This window comes from Urocitellus parryii, chromosome Y (genome assembly GCF_045843805.1).
Source record: "Urocitellus parryii isolate mUroPar1 chromosome Y, mUroPar1.hap1, whole genome shotgun sequence".
In the NCBI taxonomy this organism is placed as follows: domain Eukaryota; kingdom Metazoa; phylum Chordata; class Mammalia; order Rodentia; family Sciuridae; genus Urocitellus; species Urocitellus parryii.
Window position 1 is genome coordinate 30,770,585 of NC_135548.1, and position 22,176 is coordinate 30,792,760.

Consider the following 22,176-nt stretch of genomic DNA (forward strand, 5'->3'; position numbering starts at 1 on the left):
TCACCTCTTCATCCATCTTCCATAGAATCACATGGATTCTACCTTGAAAATCTGCCTCTAACCCATAGCATCTCATCCTGTTCCCCACCTGCCAAGCCACTCTCCTTGTTCACGTGCCTCTTGAAGGAACTTCCTCTTTCTCCCCCCTCTATCCACCTTTGCCCTCAGCCCATCCATCCTACACAGGACAGCCAACATTAAACAGTGTCACTCCTCTCTTCAAATCCCTTTAGCCAGTTGCAATGTATTGGCAAAAAAAAAAAAGCATAAATACTTATCATGACTAAAAAGCCCTTGTATGACTCTGCTCTTTTCCTCCATTTCTCACTTCATCTCATTCCATATTCCCCCCTCATCCAGCCACATGGTTACTCTTGTAGTTCTTGGAAGGTATTAAGCTCTTTTTCAGCCTCAAAGTTTCAAGATATCTCACTAGTTCCTACCTTTCACTCCCTTCCCGATCCCCACCAGACACACACTGTGTTTTCTTTAGGCTTCAGCATAAATGTCACCACCTCCAGTAGCCCTTTTCTGACCACCTTATATTATAATGTAATTCTTCTATTTCATCATTCTCCTTTTAAACACCCTATTTATCTCTACTTATCACCTAACCCAATTTGTAATTTCTTTTCTTTCTTTTTTTTTTTTTTTGGCTCACCTACTAGATTTCTAGAATTGGGGTCTGTCTTCTTCATTCTCCTATCTCTTGTGCCAGCACTACCCCAGATCCCTGCCAACAGGATCACTTGGGGAGGGGCTTGGTTAAAATAAAGCAGATTCTTGAGCTTTTTTCTAGGACTACTAAATAAAATCAGGAGGCAGTGGTGTTCAGTTGCCTGTCCTACCAAGTGGCTTCTAAGCACACCTATAATCCACAGATTCACATCACCTCTGCTCTGTAAGTCCTAAATAAAACTGAAGTCTTTGAAATGTGTACCCAGCCAGTGGAAGCATTTTACATTCTCCAAGCTAAGCTGGTTAAAGTGAGTGGCTGCAGCTCACAAGTCCTGGGACAAGACTGCCAGCAGTGGGACATAAGTTCTGGCAGAAATGGATGGTCACAAACTGCTCCCCTCTTTTTTCTTGAGGCATGAGAATTATTAAAATCAACACTCTATGATCTGTATATCCTGCTCCTACTTACCTACCTCACCCACCAACAAGCTTCTCCATAAAGAGGATTCACGTGGGTTATGATCTATCTAAACAGTTTATACAAATTATCCTGAGTTTGACTGTCAAAATTGCAGTTAAAAAAAAAGCATGAAGCAAAAACTAAATTTGATATCTTGGAGAGTCTCATAGAAAAAAGTCTCAAACAAAACAGCATTCCAACATAAAGATGGTTGGTATTACTCCTACACTTGGAGCACACTTCACCTAATCCATTTTTAGATATTATCTAATACTTACATGCTACAAAGCACTATAGTTGTTTGATCAGGTAACCAAGTCCCTTGGGCAGTGTATCTCAAGCTCTGCTATGTAAGCATTCTAAGAGCAGCTCTAGGGACTCTTTAACTCATCCTCGAAACCTTATTAAAACACTGTGAGAAGGCTGGGGGTGTAGCTCAGTGTTAGAGTACTTGTCTAGCATGCTTGAGGCCCTGGGTTTGATCCCCAGCACCATAAAATAAATAAATAAATAAAAATAAAATTTGGGTGAGAGAGTAGTGGTTATCCCCATAGCACATACCAAGGCTGAGTAGGGAATTGCTAGCTGCTCTGCCAGTGAGGTATAGAGCCTCAATTCTCCAACTATGAAGTCCAGATTCCTTTCTTCTACCACTTTGCCCCTTTGGGAAGCCCAACCTTACAAACCATCTTCTTAGGTTAATGTATTGATAACATGGAAACCCTTTGCCTTTAGGAGTCAGTCAACTTTAATGTAGAGCTACATTGTTATTTCCATACCTAGTAATCACGAACTCAGTATTGCTAAGCCTGAGTGATTCCACAAGGCACCTTAGAGCTCTGTTTTGAAGGCCAATTTGCATTCTCTTCAGGTGTAATGATATCTCCTTCATATAATCCCAGTAACAGCTGACATCCCGAGGAACAAAAAATAATAGCATCCAAAGTATACTAATCATCTTACTATATATATAATGTACCAGGTGCTGTTTTAAGCATTTTGAAGCATTATCTCATTAAATCCTCAAGCAATCTTTGAGGCAGGGGTTTTTACTATTCCCAAAATACAGACATGGTTGGAGGAAGGATGGTAGCCATAAAGAGAGTCTCCAGAGGCTTCAGCAGTACTGCTTCACTGCCCCTAAGTGCAGGGAGCTAAGAACCATTGAAAAGTTGAAAACTGCACTTGATCTTGCACATCTATTTACTAGGACTTGGTGGACCTCAAAGGGAGAGCAAAAAGTAAAGCGAATAGCCCTCCTTGCCTCCAGCGAGCCCCTGATGCTAAACAGATGAAGTAGTTGGGAACAAAAGTGCAAGTTTAAGCACTCTAATGGGGTTGGTCAACTTGGAGATCAACCAAGGCAGCAGTTCCACGGGGCTCTGCAGGCTGTACCCTGTCAGGGTTCTAGCAGGACAGAATTGAATAGGACTCAACAGGATTAACTGAAAAGCATTTATCCAAAGGTCTCTGCCTGAGGTATACACATGGTTACAGGAGTCAATAAGGATTGGTGAGGCATATGGGAGCAGCAGCTGCTGGAAGACTTTATCTATCCTAGCTGTAAAGCATGAAGAGTAGGAAACAATGTAACTGGGGTCTAGAGACAGCTTGAGGCAGAGAAGAAGGTCCATACAACAGGAAGTGGAACCTTAGGAAAATGTCGCCACTGCCAGAACCACACTGTGGCAGGGATTAGGGCAGGAGGAATGGATAACCACCCAAACCCCTCTGTTCTTCCACCTCCTGGTCCCCTGCTAGTACTTCCCATTGCCAACTCCAACCAGCAGCCAGAGAAAGGATTGGGGGCCCAAATAATGCAATATATAGGGACATCTTCCCAGCACTCAGAGGTAGAAATTTAAGGTAAGAAATTTAGCTGAGGACTGTGACAGAGGCAAATGGAAACTCTTAGTGTCCAAAGAAGACTTTGCAAGAAAATTAATCTCAGGGCACCCAGTGCTCCATGTGTTGTTATGGATTTACCTGACCAATGTCTGGGAAGTTACTAAAATCCCAGTTTTTTACTGAAGGATCTTGATGAGAAATAAACAACAGCTTCCTTGGGCTTAGCCAACAACCTGGGCAGTTTAACATCCTTCAGTTTGTGTTGATGGCTAAGCACTAATGAACAACCACTTTGTCAAGAGAGCTGTTGAGCACAACCCTTGGGTGAATTTCACACTTGGCTAATGAATAAGCCCCTGTGCTTCTGGGAACTGCTGAGCCAGACCTTGGAGACCCAGAGGTAAATGGGTGACCTAGTTTACTCACTGAGGACATGAAGTCCTACATTAAGGAGTTCTTGAAAGCTACCCCTACTTTGAATGGGCTGCAGAGGCCAATATGAGAGAAAAGATTTTGCTGTTTTACCTTACCCTACAAATAATGAGCCACACATCCACTAGTATTTCTGCTGCGTGTTCTCCTCTGAAGACCAGGGACACAGTAGCTTGCAAGTGTCGACAGCCTGGAAATAGGCCATTATTTGGAAGCACAGTATTGTGAGAATTATTTATTTGGTTGTAGGATGGCCAAACTCAGCAGGAAGGAGCCAAATGCAGTAGTGAGCTCTAAAAGCCTGGTGCTGGGGTGGGTTAGTCAGCAGGGAATCTGGATCGGGGTCACTTGAACAAAAAGGCATTGTTTTCCTAGGTCCTTGGTTGGGAGGGCAGTGAGAGAGGTGCTTTAATCAGACAAAAATGGCATCCAGTTCCCACCATCATTCAAGTCCCTCACCAGCTACGTATGTGGGGCTTCCTCGGATATGGACATGTCTATGGGTCCTAGACCAAACAGACCCCTGTGGTGAGGAGAAACCATAATTCTTACACTCAATTTTATATGCTTAGTTCTTCCCCAAACTGGTCTTAGCATTATCTGAAAACATGCAATATATGAAGACTACCTTTCTGTTTTTCTCTTCTTCTTTTGCCTTCTCTCTGTCTTTGTCTCAGTGCTAGCAAAAATCAAGCATCCTGCTTTCTGAGAGACAGAAATCTACTGTTTGTGCATAAAATTTCTCCCATCCAGTTCTCAGGAAGGGAAGTTCAACTTCTAGGGCAATTTCCTTTTGCAGTGACTCTTAGACTAACACAGACAAAGTCATGAAAATGACTTCAGAGTATAAGCACTCATCCACAAGGTCTCCCAGTCTTTCCCATCAGACTGTTCCTAATGGCTTCAACAACTTCCAACAAGGATAATACTCAACCTCTGATGATGTTAAAGGAGGGTATATTGACCCATGAATCTCTTGGCCTCAAGAAATCTAAAAAATAAGTCTGGATTTTAAGTTATGGTAGGCACTGAGTGTGTGTTACACCAGTCACCAATTGATGCACAGACTAGATAGATAGAACTAAAAGTTAGACTTATAGAACTCAAAAGGTGATTCTAGAATTATCATCAGAAGCGATATTCTAAATAGAGGTTAAGTTTCCAGCTAGCCAACAAACTCCCATTCAACCCATAACATGGCTTAAATTTATAGAAGCACAAAGGAGCCTGATTGTAAACTATGAAATTGTTTTTGGAAAAACTGTGTTCCCCATTTCATCTTGAAACTTAGGATGGGAGGAACATTTCTCCTTTGTTCTCCTTACCACGATTGCAGGAGCAGAAAAGATCTCAGGATTTGCCTGTCCTATGAAATGCACTGTAATTGTCCTGCCTATGTGGTCATGGGAGCCCAGACACACCCTGCCTTCCAGGATGAAGGCTACGGAGGAGGCAGGTCCTATGACACTGGAGCTAAAGAAGGAAGCTCCTAACTTTGTCAGCAGCAAGAAGGGAGCCCCTGACTTGGGGTCAAGGAGAGGACACCCTTCTTACCTCCTGCCACAATGGCAACCATTCGCCTGTCAGAAGCATCTATAGTCCAGAGCCAGCCTGGGCAGCACCGGCACCAATACAGTGTCAAAAAGTCCATTGTGTAAAAGCTTTTCTTCAAGTCACTCCACCTTTTGCACATTTTTCCAATCAGCAGGTCACCAGTCTCCATGTTGACATTTCCCCAATCCCTCTGTAGGTGAAAAGCATGGTCCAGTATGTACATAACCTGGACAAATGGGACAGTTTTCGGAGGACATGGTTTTCTGACCGCTTCAACGATGACATAACTACTATTGTTAATGTGGTCACCTCGGAGATTGCAGCCCTGCTAGTGAAACCTCCGAAGGTAACTGTGTTTCTTAACTTTCTAAATTGTTTACCTTAAACATGTTACTTTCATAAGCAGAGAAAAGTAAGGGTCATTTTGAAATGGTAGTTAAAATGCAACTGTACACTATCATTAAATGCAGCATGTTATGCTGGACTGGACCCTGGGGTGGGGCTGGGGGATTGCTGTAAGGAGATTACAATATATACAGTCATTTAAATCATTGCATCAATGTAGCTATGGAAGAAAAGACTCTTGTGCTCAGAAAATACACCCTGAATTATTGTGGAGCAAATGGGCATGATGTTTGCAACCAAGTCTCAAATGGCTCAGGGGAAAAAATGTACAAAAGAGAATAAGATGTCAAGTATTAATGAATCAGGTTAAAGAATATACAGTTCTTTGTGCTATTTTTGTACCTTTTCTGTAAGTTTGAAATCAATTCAAAATAAGTTAAAATATATAAAATGAACCAGATGTGGTGGCACATACTTATAATCCCAGAAACTTGGGAGGCTAAAGCAGGGATATCACAAGTTCAAGGCCTGCCTTAGCAAGTTAGCAAGGCCCTAAGCAACTTAGCAAGATCCTTCCTCAAAATAAAAAAAATAAAAAGGTCTGAAGTTGTAGCTTAGTGGTAAAGTGCCCCTGAATTCAATCTTTAATATATAATAAAAACTTAAAAGTAACTATAATATGTTAAGAAGCAATATTTATTATTAATTCCTATATTAAATTAAGAATTTGGGGGCTGGGGATGTGGCTCAAGCGGTAGCACGCTCACCTGGCATGCGTGCGGCCCGGGTTCGATCCTCAGCACCACATACCAACGAAGATGTTGTGTCCGCCGAGAACTAAAAAAAAAAAAAAAAAAAAATATTAAAAATTCTCTCTCTCTCTCTCTCTCTCTCTCTCTCTCTCTCTCTCTCTCTCTCTCTCTCCCCTCTCTCACTCTCTCTTTAAAAACTAAAATTAAGAATTTGTATGGTACCAAGTGCTCAGGAAATTTCATTTGCTTATTTTTCATTGAAAACTTTATTAGAACAACAATAGTATCTCCATATTGGTAGGCTTGGAAATGAGGCACAGTGGGTTGATACATTTTCTAAGTCACACAGCTTGCAGAAAAGTTCAGACTAGAAATTATATCCCTAGGTATTCAGACAGTCATATAAACTACTCAAAAGGAATGGCCATGTGGGGAATGGCAGGAAAGCTCAAGGATTTCTCACTGTTGCTCTGGGAACCTGTTTATTAGTTCTCTATACATCCCAGTGATTGGTCAGGTTGGCCTGAATTTTCAAACTGTAAATCATAAAAAAGAGGAAAATATTTTAAAATTATATTTTCAATAGTGTCAGAGAAAATTGGTTTATCATTCTGAGAATGAATAACATAAACATGAGAAGGTGCATCACTGAGGACTCTGAAGTACTGTAAAATTTCTCATTTATTACTGAGAAGTGATTAAAAAATGAAAATGAAAACTAAGAAAAAAAACTGGCCCCAATTTATATAAGAATTCACTTTACCAAGTATGACTTGAACCTCTCTTGTGCTAGGAATGCTGCCTAACTGGGAAAACAGAAAAGTTTCTGGGCATGATGGTATGTGCCTGTAATCCCAGTGGTTCAAGAAACTGAGGCAGAAAGATCATGAGTTCAAAGCCAGCCTTAGCAATTTAGTGAGGCGCTAAGCAACTCAGTGAGACCCTATCTCTAAATAAAAATTCAAAAAAGAGCTGGATCAGTAGTTAAGTACCCCTGAGTTCAATCCCCAGTACCAAAAAGAAAAAAAAATAGGTAAAAACTGATTCTTGGGCCTGGGGTTGTGGCTCAGTGCCAGTGCACTTGCCTGGCATGTGTAAGGCACTGGGTTCGATTCTCAGTACCACATATAAGTAAATAAAATAAAGGTCTATCAACAACTAAAAAAATACTTTTAAAAAACTGATTCTTTTATCCTGACTGGATTTTCTGCAATAATCCTTACAAATTAAGAATGTGTGTCTCATTGAAGATAGTGATACATTTCCAGATGGCTTGGGGAGAAAAAAAAAGTCAGATCACAGCCTTGTAAACAGAGAAGGAGCTCATTTATAAATATACAAATACATATGTAGGGAAAAGGGTGGCTAGAAGGAAATGCACCAAAATATTAACAGCACAGAAAAAAAAATCACCTGAGTCAACCCAACAGTCATAGCATCAGATAAGAGCTAAGTTATATTAGCTACAATTTTTTCATACTTAATCTGGTTTACCCAATGCACCCAGAGGGACAATGGCTAATATATTAGGATTTGCCTCTCCCAGTGTTCCCAACCAGGGACCTGATGTTCAGGGCTTACATGAAATTATTTGTATGTTTGTTTTTAAGGAAAATGAACAGGCAGAAAAGATCAACATTAGCCTGGCGTTCTTCTTGTATGATCTTCTCTCACTCATGTACCGCGGCTTTGTGTTTAACCTGATCAAACATTACTGCAACCAGGTGAGAGTTTCTGGGAGCTATTTCATGCCTTCTGTCTCCGATGTGCTGCTTGTTATGTTCATGACCACGTTAGAGAGTGTGGCAATGTGGAACGTTTCTGGAGTCTATGCCGTGAACACTTCTCCATCACACTAGTTTACTTGGAGTGTTTCCAATTCAGTCAGCAAGTTCCTCTGTGGCAACCAAAATTTGTTAGTGATATGATTTGATTTCTCCAATTTAATATTTAATAGAAATTATATGACTGCATTTTTTTCTTTAATCAGGCCTAGTTCAAATTTGGAGGTCTCTTTGTACCTATTAGGGTAATTAATTAAATTGCTGTTTTGACATTTTGATGAAATCATATAGATTGAATTTCATTGAGCCTCAAAGCAAATATTTTATAATCCAAATACAGTTTTTCCATGTCATCCCTCAAGTTTTTTTTTTTTTTCAGTGATTTCCATGTATGACACATCATACATGAATGGATATAATGTCTCATTCTTCTGGTTGTACAAGTTGTAAAGTTACACAAATTGTGTAATCATATATGCACTTAGGGTAATGATGTTCCCCCCATCTCCTTTCCCTCTCCTCCCAATGTTTAATGTAATTCTTCCTTCTTTCACTGTCCCCTGTAAAATGCCCTAAAATGGTAATATAAATAATAGTTATCATTGCTACTCATCTCTTAACATATTCCTACTCTAGCAACCGCTACCACCATTATTGCTGTCATCACAACTGCCACCATTGTCATATCCTGCATACCCACCATCTTCACCATCACCACTTCCACCAATATCACCATATCCACCAACATCACCACCTCCACCAACATCACCATGTCCACCAACATCATCACCCCCAACATCACCTCCACCAGCACCACCATTGCCACTTGGTGCTTTTTCTTTTAATTGGTCCTTTTTAGTTAAACATGATGGTAGATTCCATTTTGACATAATTATGCAAGAATGGAGTACATCTTGTTCTAATTCAAACCCCAGTACCTCTCTTTCCTCTTCCCCCTGCCCACTCCCTGCTCCCTTCCCTCTATTGATCTTTCTGCCTTTATCCATAGTTATTTTTTAAATTAATTTCTTATGGATGTACACAATGGTGAGATTCAATGTGGCATATTCATACATCTACATAGGAAAGTTATGTCAGATTTATTCCACCATCATTCCTTTTCCCTTTCCCCTGCCACCTGGATCTTTGCAATTAGTAACTTAGTTCCTTTAAGTCCTTCAAATTACATGAATCTTCAACTTCCTAATTTTTTAGATAAAAGAATTCTCCCGTGTAGCAGTTCAAGAGATTTCAGGGTGACGATCGAGTAAAAAGATAAAATGACAAGAAACAGTAGCACTCAAGCTTCATTGGGTGGCATGTGGACAGGGTTGCATGAGAGAAAAGGTCTTTCCCAGGACAAGACTGCCCAGAAGCTTAGAAGGGGAACCAACCACTCCAAGGACTAGGAAACTTCCAGGGGCGAGAGTGGGGCGAGGAGGCATGCCTGTCTAGTTGGTGTGGCTCTGCAGCACAGTGGGGGGTCTTTGAGTCAGAGGAGGTCCAAAGGACTGTAGCCATTTGGTGCCTTGTAACTATAAGCCTCTACCTTATCAATAGGAAACAGCTGTCCAGTGAGGTTTCCTGGGATCTACAAAGCAGTCAGGTGCTGAAAGGCTAAAAATCTTCTTGTTAGATCTATTTTTCACATAATGGAATATGTAAAAATTCAAGTTTGGTGTGAGCTAATGTGTTGGGTGTCAGTCAGGATAGAAAACTCAGGAGCCAGTCCAGAGGGACTATCTTTGGCTTGTTTACTTAACATCCTTCTCCAAACAAAACAAAGGTCATGATTTTCTTTTTTTTTAAGATTTTATTTATTTATTTACTTTTTAGTTCTCAGCAGACACAACATCTTTGTTGGTATGTGGTGCTGAGGATCGAACCCGGGCTGCACGCATGCCAGGTGAGCGCGCTACCGCTAGAGCCACATCCACAGCCCCAAAGCTCATGATTTTCTAAAGGACATCCGAATAGTGAAGCAGAATGATAGAAGACAATACTAAGGCAATGTTAGAGTCCCAGAGCTTCGCCTGCCCTGCCAAGATCCACCAGAGTTGATCACAGAGGAAATCCTTCATTCCTCTCTGTCCTCCTGTTCAGATTTTCAGGATTCCAGGTCACTGGATACAGATTAATCCGTTTTCAAAACTTAAAGTCTGAGGTTTAGAAAAGAGATCCTAGAACACAGCCGCAGGCCCTGTGCACACATTGCTGTACAAGCGTTGGTGGTTTTCCTTTCAAAAAGACAAAAGAAAATCCACAGTAGACATCCACCTACCCTGAAAAATGTATGTTTTAATTTCTTTTTACTCTCTTTTCTTTTCTTTTCTCTTCACTCTCTTTCTCTTTAAAATTCTTCTATTTTATCTTAGCTGCCTTCTATCTCTTTTTTTCCTCTCCTATTTCAATTTCCTAAGAGCCTTAGATTGGGGTTCTAGAGACCTGTGTTCTAATTCCAGAGGTGCCATTTGCCGCTTCTGTGATTTGGAACCACCAATCTTCATTGAGGCTTCCTCAGTGTAAAAAAGTCAGGCTGAATTGGACTTATCCAAGCTCTGACACTACGGTTCAGTGCTCTGTTTGCTAGTGACATCCATAGATATTGACTAGCATCATTGTGGCACACAGGTCTCAAAAGGTTATGGTCTCAGTCACAGTCAATGGTATACTTCCAGTCGTTCTTTTTCAGACATGGTCTTACTAAATTGCCCAGGCTGGCCTCAAACTTGCAATCCTCTTGCCTCAGAAGTCACTGATATTACCAGTATGTACCACAACACTTGGCTTCAGTCTCTTACTAATAGTCATTAACAACAGATAAATCTGCTTCTTCAATTATTTGTCTCTTACAATGTGCCACTAGGTTAACACTCATCCCTCAAGAGAGTCACTGACACTTTGCTGTGGGTCCCCCAACCTCTGGAGAGAACGTGTCAGGAACTGCACCCCCCTCCTCGTTTCTAAATAGCACTTGTTCTTTCAAGTTCTGATCACCCAACAGCTCTTTTTGAGTGACCCTAAGTGAGAAGAGTGTGACCAAATTCTAATTAGTTCCATTTGCTGGAGGCCCTATTGGTCCAAAATCAGGCAGGAGTGTTTATGGAAGGGAGACAGATTCTACTCACTATCCTTACACAGAAGTTTTATTTTTTAAAGAAAAAAATATTATAATGGCATTAATTGGTTTTAAGAAAATATCTGTGGCTTGAGTCTATAGGCAAAATGCCCCCACAACACGCTGACTTCTCTTAAATTGGCTGAAGATTTAAATTACATAGCTCAGAAAATTGCCCTTAAAGTGAATGAAGACCATCCTTGTCTATTTGCAAGGCTGAGATGCCCTGTGTGACTCTACTGGGGCAAGAAGGTGTTCATGATGAAATACTGGGGGTGCAAGGCCCATCAGCCTCCACACCCTGCTTTGACTATGGGGAGCTGCCTCTGAGTGTGGGTGCTTCTGCTGTTCAGCTCATTGGCGGGGAGGGAGGCATCTTCCAAACTGTCCCCATCAGCTACTTTCATTTTTTGTTTCATGATTTACTTTTTAAGCAAAGGTTTACTCTAAAAACCCTTGCAGCTCTCTTTCTTTCTCCCCAATTTCCTTTTCTCCCACTTTGGAGCAAACTCCTTGACTTTTTTTGTAGTTAGTTGATACTTTCCTAGGCACCTCAACACCTCTTCTAAGGAGCTGGTTTGATGACTTTCCAATGGGGCTTTTAATCAGAAACTACAAGAGAACACTTGGGGCCTTAAGGTCACCCAGTCATATTCCGTTCATTTCCCATGGCCCTGTGGAAAGTCAAGTCCTCTCATTTAGCTTCTCAGACACAGTTGGGTTTTAGTAAAATTACTTCTGTTACATGGAGACATACCTCAAGCTTAGGTTCAATATGGGCTTGCCAAATCAACAAAGTGGGTATCAGGGATGGGTGCCTCATTTGGGGCAGCTTGTAGGCTAGAATCATTAAGGGAAAGTCATGAATAAAAACTTACTTATTGGACCTTCCTGTAATGCAGAATTTGCCATCTGTTGCCCCATAAGATTAATTTTTATTAAATTGATTATCTTCACCTGTGGAGGAACAAGGCTACTGTCTGTTACGCTCAACTCCATTTAAACTTCTTTCTTCTTTTCATTTTCCTTTCCAGCTCTCAGCCAAGCTTAATAACCTTCCAACACTCATTTCCATGAGGCTGGAGTTCCTGAGAATCCTCTGTAGCCACGAACACTACCTCAACCTGAATCTCTTCTTTATGAATGCTGATACTGCACCAACATCTCCTTGTCCCTCCATATCTTCCCAGGTAAGCAGTCAACTGAAGGATTTATTCAAGCTGTTTCATTTAATTAACTAAATTCAATCATGTGTTTTCTACAAATGTTGGTCTTATTAATTAGAAGTAAAATCAAGCTATTCAAACCAGATCAGTTGATACAGATATGGAAGGTGTGCTACTCAGAAGATGTCCTATCTTAACTAATAATTTATAAGCTAAATAATATGTTTTCTTCCTAGGCTCAAGGGTTCCTGATAAGGCTAAGTACAGCAAGGAATCCATAAGCTTATGAAAATTAAGAAACTTTCAGAAGAGTCTCAAATCTTTCTTTGTCTGATTTTAACTGGTTATTACATTATGCATATACAGGATTCCAAAGTCAAATAAGTTTGTGAAATCTTGTGTTAACCAGGTGTTGTTGCTGTTTTGTTTGTTTGTTTGTTTGGCAGTAGACCATCCAAGAGCCTTTAGCATGTTAGTATAAATTGTTGATGTTCAAGGAAGTATGTATAATGCACAGTGATTCCCAAAATTAGTTTGACTGTGGCAAGCATTGTTCCCTATAGATTTCTGAAGGGACTAATGTCCTCTAGAAAAATCTTAAGGAAATGCTGTTTTATAGTCACATTTCATTTACAGGAAACAAACTAATAGCTCAGGGCAGCTGACAAGATTTCTTAATCTTAGGTTCTTTTTCTGCTGCATATTCCTTTATACTAACACAAATTTGAAAACAAAACCTGAGTCCTCCATAATAGATGGCATGCTGCATCTTGAATACCCACCATATTAATGTGAACGGAGATAGATCTGACTGACAAGGAGCGATTTCAAATGTCTCCTCTTTATGCTACAGCTGCACTGCAGGCTAGGTCCCAAGACTACCCTAGGCTCACCTTGCCCTTGGTCCACTCCCTCAGCATTCCTCTTCTGACTTCTCACCAGAGCTGGAAGGAGTTCTCTTTAGATGCTCTTACTGAAGTGTAACTGGGCTCTCTGGATAAGAACACAAAACAGGCATTGTCTTGGACTGGGGTAAATCTGACATTTTCCTGCCTCACACTTCTTCTGGTTCCAGGCCCCTCAAATTCAGAGAGTGTGCCTGAGCCATCTTCAGAAGTGTTGCTGAATGAACAGGCCACAGCCACACAGGCCTGAATGCAGTTCAAATTTCTCTATACACATTTTATCCTGCGATTTTAATCCTCAGCTTGGATTTCAGGTGGGAAGGGGCATTGTCCATTTTTCAACAGACCCTGAGAGCTTCGTCTTCATCTTTCCCAGTTGGCAATCCTCCATCTGTGGGAACAGGAAAGCAAAGTAACCATGCTATATCTCTGTTTCCTCACCTGTCATGTGAGACCTGTTCACCGGGAAGTGCTCACAAGGCCAGGCCGGAGCAAGTGCTCCGTACGTACTAGCCATGGCTATTTTAATTACAGTTCTTTCTTTAAAAAAAATATTTATTTTTTAGTTGCGGTTGGACACAATACCTTTATTTATTTATTTTTATGTAGTGGCGAGGATTGAACCCAGGGCCTTGTACGTGCTAAGCGAGTGCTCTACCGCTGAGCCAACCCCAGCCCCTAATTACAGTTTGTATTACTCATAAAATTGTCATTTGCTCTTCTGTAGAACTCAAGCTCCTGCTCCAGTTTCCAGGACCAGAAGATCACCAGCATGTTCGACCTGACTCCAGAGTACCGCCAGCAGCACTTTCTCACTGGGCTCCTCTTTACAGAACTGGCTGCCGCACTGGATGCTGAAGGGAAAGGGTATGTTTCTGACACTTAAAATGGAACATGATGCAGAAGGGGAAAAAGCATACTCCATAATAAAGTTTACAGTCCAACTTCTTTTTTAAAAAATATTTTTATAATTGTAGATGGATATAATACCTTTATTTTATTTATTTGTGTGGTGCAGAGGATGGAACCCAGGGCCTCTCACATGCTAGGCAAGTGCTCTACCACTGAGCCACAACCCCAGCCCCAACAGTTCAACTTCTTGTCCTTAGTGAAAAACTCTACCATTCAACAGCATCCTTGTTTTGAATAAAATGGCACTCATGGGAATGTAGAGAGGCATGGACAGGGAGGAGAACCACAGAGTGACTTTTCTTTGGTACTGGGGATTGAACTCAGAGGCACTTGATCAGCCCTATTTTGTATTTTATTTAGAGACAGGGTCTCACTGAGTTGCTTAGCCCCTCGCTTTTGCTGAGGCTGACTTTAAACTTGCCATCCTCCTGCCTCAGCCTCCCACGCCGGCTGGGATCACAGGTGTGCACCACGGCGCCCGGCAACAAAGTGACTTCCTAAAAGTCACTTGTTAATTCATTCAGTGGAATTTACCAAGGAAGCTCTGCTTAATGAGCTCCCAATGAATGAAGTTGGGTGGGGGTTTGGGGATTGACCCAGGGCCTTATGCACGCTAAACATGTGCTCTACCACTGAGCTACACACCCAGCCCAAACAAAGCCATTTCAACAAAGGTGTGAGCAAGATGCTGCTTAGTTCAGTGCTGACAAAGGAAGTAACTGCTGAGAAGGCAGTTGCCCTGTGTCTCTAGTAGGCTTCTCGTGGTCAGGCCTCACCAGGCTAAGGAAGATGCCATAGGATCAGGACTTACTATTCTTTCACCTCCTCTATGTCTCAGCACCCAGGAGGTATATGGCAGTATCTGGCCTTGATATCGGTCCATGGCTTCAATTCCATATTGGTTTGACTGTAATTAAATTACTCCCAATTTTTTTTTCACTAGAAATTTTTACCCTATAACTATAGCAACAAAAAATACCCTGACACATGTGCTGATAAGGTGCTGATAAGAAAGTTGGAACACAAAGGATATTGCTTTCCTATACAAACATGCCCAATTTCCTAATTGTCCTTTGATACATTTCTTTAAGTGGTTTCTGAAAGTAATCTTTTGTATTTACTTTAGCACTAGGTGTTATACTCCATTCTGTCTTGTTGGAAATAGCTCTGACATCTGTTTTTGATTCCTTGTAAAATTGTAGCTGTGATATTACTAGCAACAGGGTAGAGTATGTTCAGAGACCATCTTGTAATTATGCTTAATCAGGTAGATACATTCTTCAAACACACAAACCAAGTACCTTTTCCACCCCCTAGAGAGAAACTAATTAACAGTGCCACTCTTTGGCAACACAATAATCCCTGACTGCTGAGTTCTCAGTTACACTCCTGGAAAGTTATTAGAAATACTGTCAGGACTCTACCATTTGGGCTAAAACCTCAGAAAAGTTTTTTTTTCCTTTTACAGAACTTCCTATTGATCAGTGTTTTCTTTTGCTGCCAAAACAATTAATAGACCTACCCACCTGTGGGGCAAGAGCCGATGGGACACATCTCAGTCACTGGATCCCTATAAGCAGCCTCAGCTTATTTTCAGTGGGTTTCCCTGGAAATCTTGTGCCTGGGTGTATCCACAAGTGTCCATGCATCATTAATGCCGTGGTGTTTTTCAAGCATTTGGAAACTGCTTAGCATCTTTTTGTTAAGCTAGCAAACTGTAGTGCCTTATTCAGAACACAACCTACTGCCAGGACCACAGACTGAGATGGTAGTCAGAACAAGAACACCTTCTCAAAGGCAGGTTTTAAGAATCTGAGTCATTTGAAAATTCAGTTAATATTTTCTATCTAACCCTAGATTCTGAAATAGCATATTTAAAAATTTTTAAAAAGCATATTTTAAAAATGGAACTTCAAAGGTTAGCTCCCACATATTAGGTTTTTTATCTCATTTACTTTTTATTAGGGTATAATTCATATGCATTAAAAAGCTGCAATCTGAAGTGTAATTAACTTTCACGTATGAACACTCTTGGGTAACTACCAGCCAGACAAAGATATAGGGTGTTTCTAGCACCCCAGGAAATTCCCTGTTGCCCCCTCTCAGCATTAGTCCGTATAGACATCCATTGTTCTGATCTGATCTGTTCTACCAGAGACTGGTACTTACTGAACTTCACCTTCTTTTACTGAACATTATACCTGTAGTAGCCTTCAGTGTATGGTTGTATATATCAGGAGTTCTTTTTTGTTTTAGTATTCCTTTACATTAGTATACAACAATTTTTCTACTATACACAGAAGCATCCACTTGGGGCTATTGTGAGAAAAGTTGATTTGAACATTCTTCTGTGTGGTTTTTGGTGGACACTAGAGCACATTTCTTTGGGGATAAATACAACCTACTTTTTTATTATAATTTTAGTTTTTACTATTCCTAAATAGGTAAATATCTATACATGATTTTAATAAAATGTCAAAAGAATATATACCAAACTATGAAAAGAAGGGCAAATGAAATCCAAAGCAAGCAGATGGTAGGAAATAATCAAGATTACAGCCAAAGTAATGAAATAAAGAAGAGAAAAACAAGAGAGGAAAAATCAGCCTAACTAAAAGCTCACAAAATTGACAAACAAGTTTAGACAGGCAAACCAAGAAAAAAGTAAGAAAACTCAAATTACTAAAATTGAGACTGAAAGGACCTGGGGAGATGGCACACACCTGAAATCCCCAGCAACCCTGGAGGAGGCTGAGGCAGAAGGATCACACTTTCAAGGCCAGGCTGAGCAACTTTGTGAAACCCTAATTCAAAATAAAAATTTAAAAGAGTTGGGGATGTAGTTCAGTGGTAGGGCACCCCAGGGCTCAATCCCCAGAATAGAAAGAAAAGAGAGAATAAAGGAGAGATAGAGAGAGAGAGAGAGAGAGAGAGAGAGATCACTATTTTAGAGAAATAAAAAGGATTTTAACAAATACTTTGAAGAATTATACACCAACAAATCAGAAAATCAGATAGCCTAGTTTAAATGTACAAAATCCTAAAAAGACAAACTGCTAAAACTGACTCCAAGAAGAAACAGAAAGTCTGATAGATCTACAACAAGTAGAGCTTGAGCTAGCTAGTGAATGAATAAATAAATAAATAAATATGTTCTAGGAAAAAATACCCAGAACCAGGGAGTTTTACTAGAGAATTCTACCAAATATTTAAAGAAGAATTAACCCCAATCCCTTTTTAGACTCTTCCAAAGAATAGAAGAGAAGGGAACATTTCGCAACCCTTCCTATGAAGTCAGCATTACCCTGTAACTAAAACCAGGCAAAGACATCACAGGAAAAAAATTTCACACCATGGAAAATTAGGAGTTATCCAGGAGTGGGAGATAAGTTTATCTTCTGAACGCCAATTGATCTAATGCATCACATCAATAGAAGAAAAGAACAACAACCCCCACACACACACAAAAAAAAAACCCAATTATTTTGATAGATGCAAAAAATGTATCTGATAAAACCTCATATCCTTTCCTGATAAATACACTCGGCAGACACTTAACAAATAAAGACAAACAAACAAATAAACCTCCCCATCTTGACTAAGGGCCTCCTTGAAAAACCCTCAGCTAACCTGATATTTATCAGTGAAAGTCTGAATGCCTTTCTCCTAAGATCAGGAACAAGACAGAAATGTCCACTTTTGTCATTTCTAATCAACATTGTGCTAGAAGTTATATCCAGGGCAAAAAAGGCAAGGAAGTATAATAAAAGACATTGGTATTAGAAAGGAATATTGATATTAGAAAGGAAGACGTGAAACTCTTTATTCTCAGGTAGCGTAATCTTATTTATAGAAAGTCCTAAAAGAATTCACTAAAAAGCTATTAGAACTAATGAGTTCACTAAGGTTGGAGAGTATAAGATCAATATACAGAGATCAATTGTATTTCTATATACTTACAGTAAACAATCTGAAAATGAAATTAAGAAAACAATTCCATTTAAAATAACACCAAAAAGAAGAAAGTACTTAGGAATAAATTAAGCTAAAGATGTATAAGACTTGAACCCTGAAAATGACAAAACAGTGTTAAATAAGTAAAGATCTTTAAAAATGGAGGCATATCACATATTTATGAATAGGAAAACTTAAGATTGTTCAGATGGCACTGTTCCCCAAGTCCATCTACAGAGTCAATGCATTCCTCCCGAAATCTCAGCTGGCTTCCTTGCAGAAATTAATAAGCTGATCCTAAAATTTGTGAGGAATTTCAAGTAACCCAGCATAGCCAAAACAGCTTTTAAAAGGAATTTTAAAATTGGAAGACTCACACTTCCCAATAATCAAAACTTACTGCAAAGCAAAAGTACTCAAGACTGTGCAGTTTGAAATAAAGGTAGACAAAGGGCAACTTGAGTCCAGAAATAAATCCTTACATTTATAGTCTATAGGGTTGGTTTTTTGTTGTTGTTGTTGTTGTTTTTGTTGTTGTTGTTGTTGTTTTTGTTGTTGTTGTTGTTTTTTGGAGCAGGGGCCGTACCAGGGATTGAACTCAGGGGCACTCAAACACTGAGCCACATCCCCAGCTGTATTTTGTATTTTATTTAGAGACAGGGTTTCTCTGAGTTGCTTAGCTTCTCACTTTTTGCTGAGACTGGCTTTGAACTCTCGATCCTCCTATTTTAGCCTCCCCAGCCACTGGGATTACAGGCATGCACCACCACACCCTGCACTAGTCTTTATTTTAAGACAGGGTCTTGCTAAGTTGATCTTTTGTGATCCTCCTGTCTCAGCACCCTGAGTCGCTGGAATTGCAGGCATGTGAGCTTATAGTCAATTGATTTTTGAAAGGGTGCTTAAAACAATTAAGGGGCAGAGAAGAGTGTTTTTAACAAATGTTGTGGAGACAACTAGATATCCACATTTAGAATAATGAAGTTGAATGTCTACCTCACACTATATACAAAAATTAATAGTGGTAATAATTTTTATCTAATAGATCAAAGACGTCAGTGTGAGAATTAAACTATAAAATATTTAGATAAAATCATAGTGGTAATTTTCATAAACTTTGATTAGTCAATAGTTTCTTGGATTTGACACCAGAAGTGTACCACCACACCTGACAAGAAACATCATTATTTCAAAACTAAAAAGAAATGAAGTTCTGGGGCTGGGGCTGTGGCTCAGTGGTAGAACACTCGCCTCACATATGCGAGACCCTGGGTTCTATCCTCAGTACCACATAAAAATAAATAAGTGAAATAAAGGTATTGTGTCCAACTACAACTAAAAAATAAATATTAAAAAAAGAAATGAAGTTCTCATGCAACAACATGAGAAACTTGAAAACATCATGATAAACAATGGATTCAGGATTAGAACAGTCTGCCACTGGGTTCTAGACACTTCTACCCACAGATTCAGGATTAGAACAGACTGCTACTGGATTCTAAATACAACTACCCTATTTTGCTTAGTTTTCACATTGTCACCTCATTGCTCAGGAGTGTCTTGATCACTTTTTTTTTTTTTTTGTTTAGAGCATGTTGCTCAGTTTTCCTTCGCTGTAATCTGTAGCTCTCCGCATTGTGCCAACAGAATCAGCAAAGTGCAAAGGAAAGCTGTCAGTGCCATCCACAGCCTGCTAAGTTCACATGACCTGGACCCACGGTGTGTCAAACCTGAAATGAAGGTCAAAATCGCTGCCCTTTACCTACCTTTGGTTGGCATCATTTTGGATGCTTTGCCACAGCTCTACGACTTCACAGGTAAGGACCCCTTGTGTTTCCTTCCTGGACTGATGAAGGGCCCTGCCAAATGCCCACTCCCCACCCAGAATAAGTCTCTGTTGTTAGCTCTAGTGCTGGTACTCTTATATGAGTGAGGCTTTGTAGCTGTGGCCTCCAAACCTTCTTAACTCAGGTCCCTATTAGTTTAAAAAAAAAGACACATAACCATATGTATGTTTTGTTCAGAAAGTACTTGTCCATTCATTCATGTACTCCTTGATCTGCTAGTGTATGATGAACTCTATAACTACACAGCACAAAGCATGATATATAATAACAGAACTATTGCCTTTGGAGATCACTGCTGTAATGCCTTGTATGAATTAGAGAACATAATTTTTTGGTTTTGATAATGTTACCAGGTCTTACATACTTTCTATGTGCTATTTACTTCATTATTTGTTTAAAAACCCAGTTGCCTTAAAACACAACAGTGAATTGTTATTTCTAAAATTTGAGTCTGCTTTTAGAATTTAGCAAAAGAAATGTTGTCTACTCTTAAATTTCTCTGAAAAACTGAACATCCAAATTGCTGTGGTGTTGACAGGTCCAATTGGTTTTTAGTGAACCAGTTGATGTCAGGTGCTTTAACATACTTTTCCAAAAATCAAAGGAATGGTCTCTGTGACTGGTAGCGTTCTTTAAAAGCAGCCTTTTAAATGGTTGGCCCCTTTTCATTTGTGCACATCTAGTCCTATGTGTAAATATGGATATGTCAATATTATATAGGGGCAATAAGTTAACATTCACTGCAAACACTTGAAATTTAATGAATTATTGCTGAATTTATGAAAATAACATTATTCGGGTACTTTTGGATATCTTTGAGATCTATTATAGGATACTTGCTTCATTATATAATCATAGATTCTTTTCAATCATTTAAAATAAGTTAAAAAATTATGTTGCAGAAAGCAATTATGAAAGCTTTTATTTTTGCAATTTGAAAAAATCGTTTCCAGCCTATTCTTGTGCTCAGCAACATTTTTTTCTGCTTTTTGCTACATTTGGTAACATTATTAATAAAATAATAAATAATTTAAACATCAAGTTTAAAATGACTGCTGATTTTAGTGACTAGGAAGGTCCCAGTCACTGACTGGACATTGGGTGATATCACAGGGAATGCCATCTTTGGCTTGACATCTCCTGTGATATTTTGACTGCAGCTGTTAGTGGGAAAAGCTGAACCAGTGGATCTGATGAAGAACAAGACGGGCCCAGTGCAATTAACCAGAACGTCGCCCTGGCCAAGCAGGGAATCATTTTAATCTGAAGACAAGTGGAACAATGCTATCTTCCTTGGTATGTAGTGCACATTTCTCTGGCTTAATTTTTGCTTGTGTCTTCTCCCCGCTTCAGATGAGGGAGCCCAGCTTACAGCTAGCAGTGATGGTTACTCTGTGCTGAAAGCAATCACAGTGAGGTTGGCTCTAGGAAAACAGATCAGAGAAGGTTCCTACAACAGTGAGAGACCTTCAGCTCAGATCTAGGCAGCCCCAATGGCCTGAGTTCAAGTTTCAGGAAACTTGGAAAAAGGTGAACTTGGGAACTCTGAGATCTTTACAAAAAAGATCAAACCAAGGCTTTCTTATGTTGGTGTCCTGGGCTGTGCTTAGTTATACTGAGTCTGCCTCCAAAAAAAGATTGAAGTGGCCAGAAGCTTGGAATATATGCTTCTCAGGCAAAAGACTTCAGCTTTCCTGGGTCCCACATATTCCCTGTGAAGGTAAATCTAAGGATTCCATTACTTCTTGTCAATACACCAAGGGTAATTCAAGTTGAAGTAACTTCATCATCTCTCTATTTCCATCCAAAACTAACATTTCCTTCACATAATTCACAAATACCTCATTGCAATTTCACCACTACATTCGACTGGATATTAGCTACGCCACATAAACCAAGGGTGCAGCAGCATATTGTTGTTGACTTGATGAGTAACAGAAAGTGTGCTTAGCACTGGAAAATGAACACTTGTGGCCAGAGTAGAATAATAAATGGTTTGAGCATCCACACCCCACCCACTGCGAAAAAGGAATTACTGTTAAATTCATATTACAGAAGACTCCACTAATTTATGGATTTGACTAATTTATCAGGCAGTTCGTGACCCTCATGTTATATTTCAGACTATGTAACAAAGAAGCTAAAATCTTAAACAGTTATTCATGGTGCCTAGCCAAACTAGTTCTCTTCTGTAAGTCCAACCTTATGTCTGTCTGGCTTCAAGAAGTAATATTCAAAGATCTTAGCAGCAAGAAAACCCCTTTGGGGGCTGAGGTTGTGGCTCAGCAGTAGAGTGCTCACCTAGCACATGCAAGACACTGGGTTCGATCCTCAAAAAACAACCTAACAGAAGCAATGAACAAATTCTATTTACACCTAACTTAATCTTCCTTATCATAATTTAAAGACACAATAATTCCA

At 39.8% G+C, this 22,176-nt stretch overlaps 1 protein-coding gene across 1 annotated transcript in view; it reads left to right on the forward strand.

Moving 5' to 3' along the window:
* Positions 1-21,156, forward strand: part of LOC144251003 (dedicator of cytokinesis protein 8-like) — a 98,408-nt gene extending 77,252 nt beyond the window's left edge. Inside the window, 8 exon segments of the mRNA XM_077794141.1 lie at positions 5,169-5,318; positions 7,680-7,793; positions 12,006-12,161; positions 13,770-13,909; positions 19,556-19,725; positions 20,916-20,996; positions 20,999-21,051; positions 21,109-21,156. Of these exon segments, the coding sequence (XP_077650267.1) occupies positions 5,169-5,318; positions 7,680-7,793; positions 12,006-12,161; positions 13,770-13,909; positions 19,556-19,725; positions 20,916-20,996; positions 20,999-21,051; positions 21,109-21,156 (912 nt within the window).
* Positions 21,157-22,176: the final 1,020 nt, after the last annotated feature.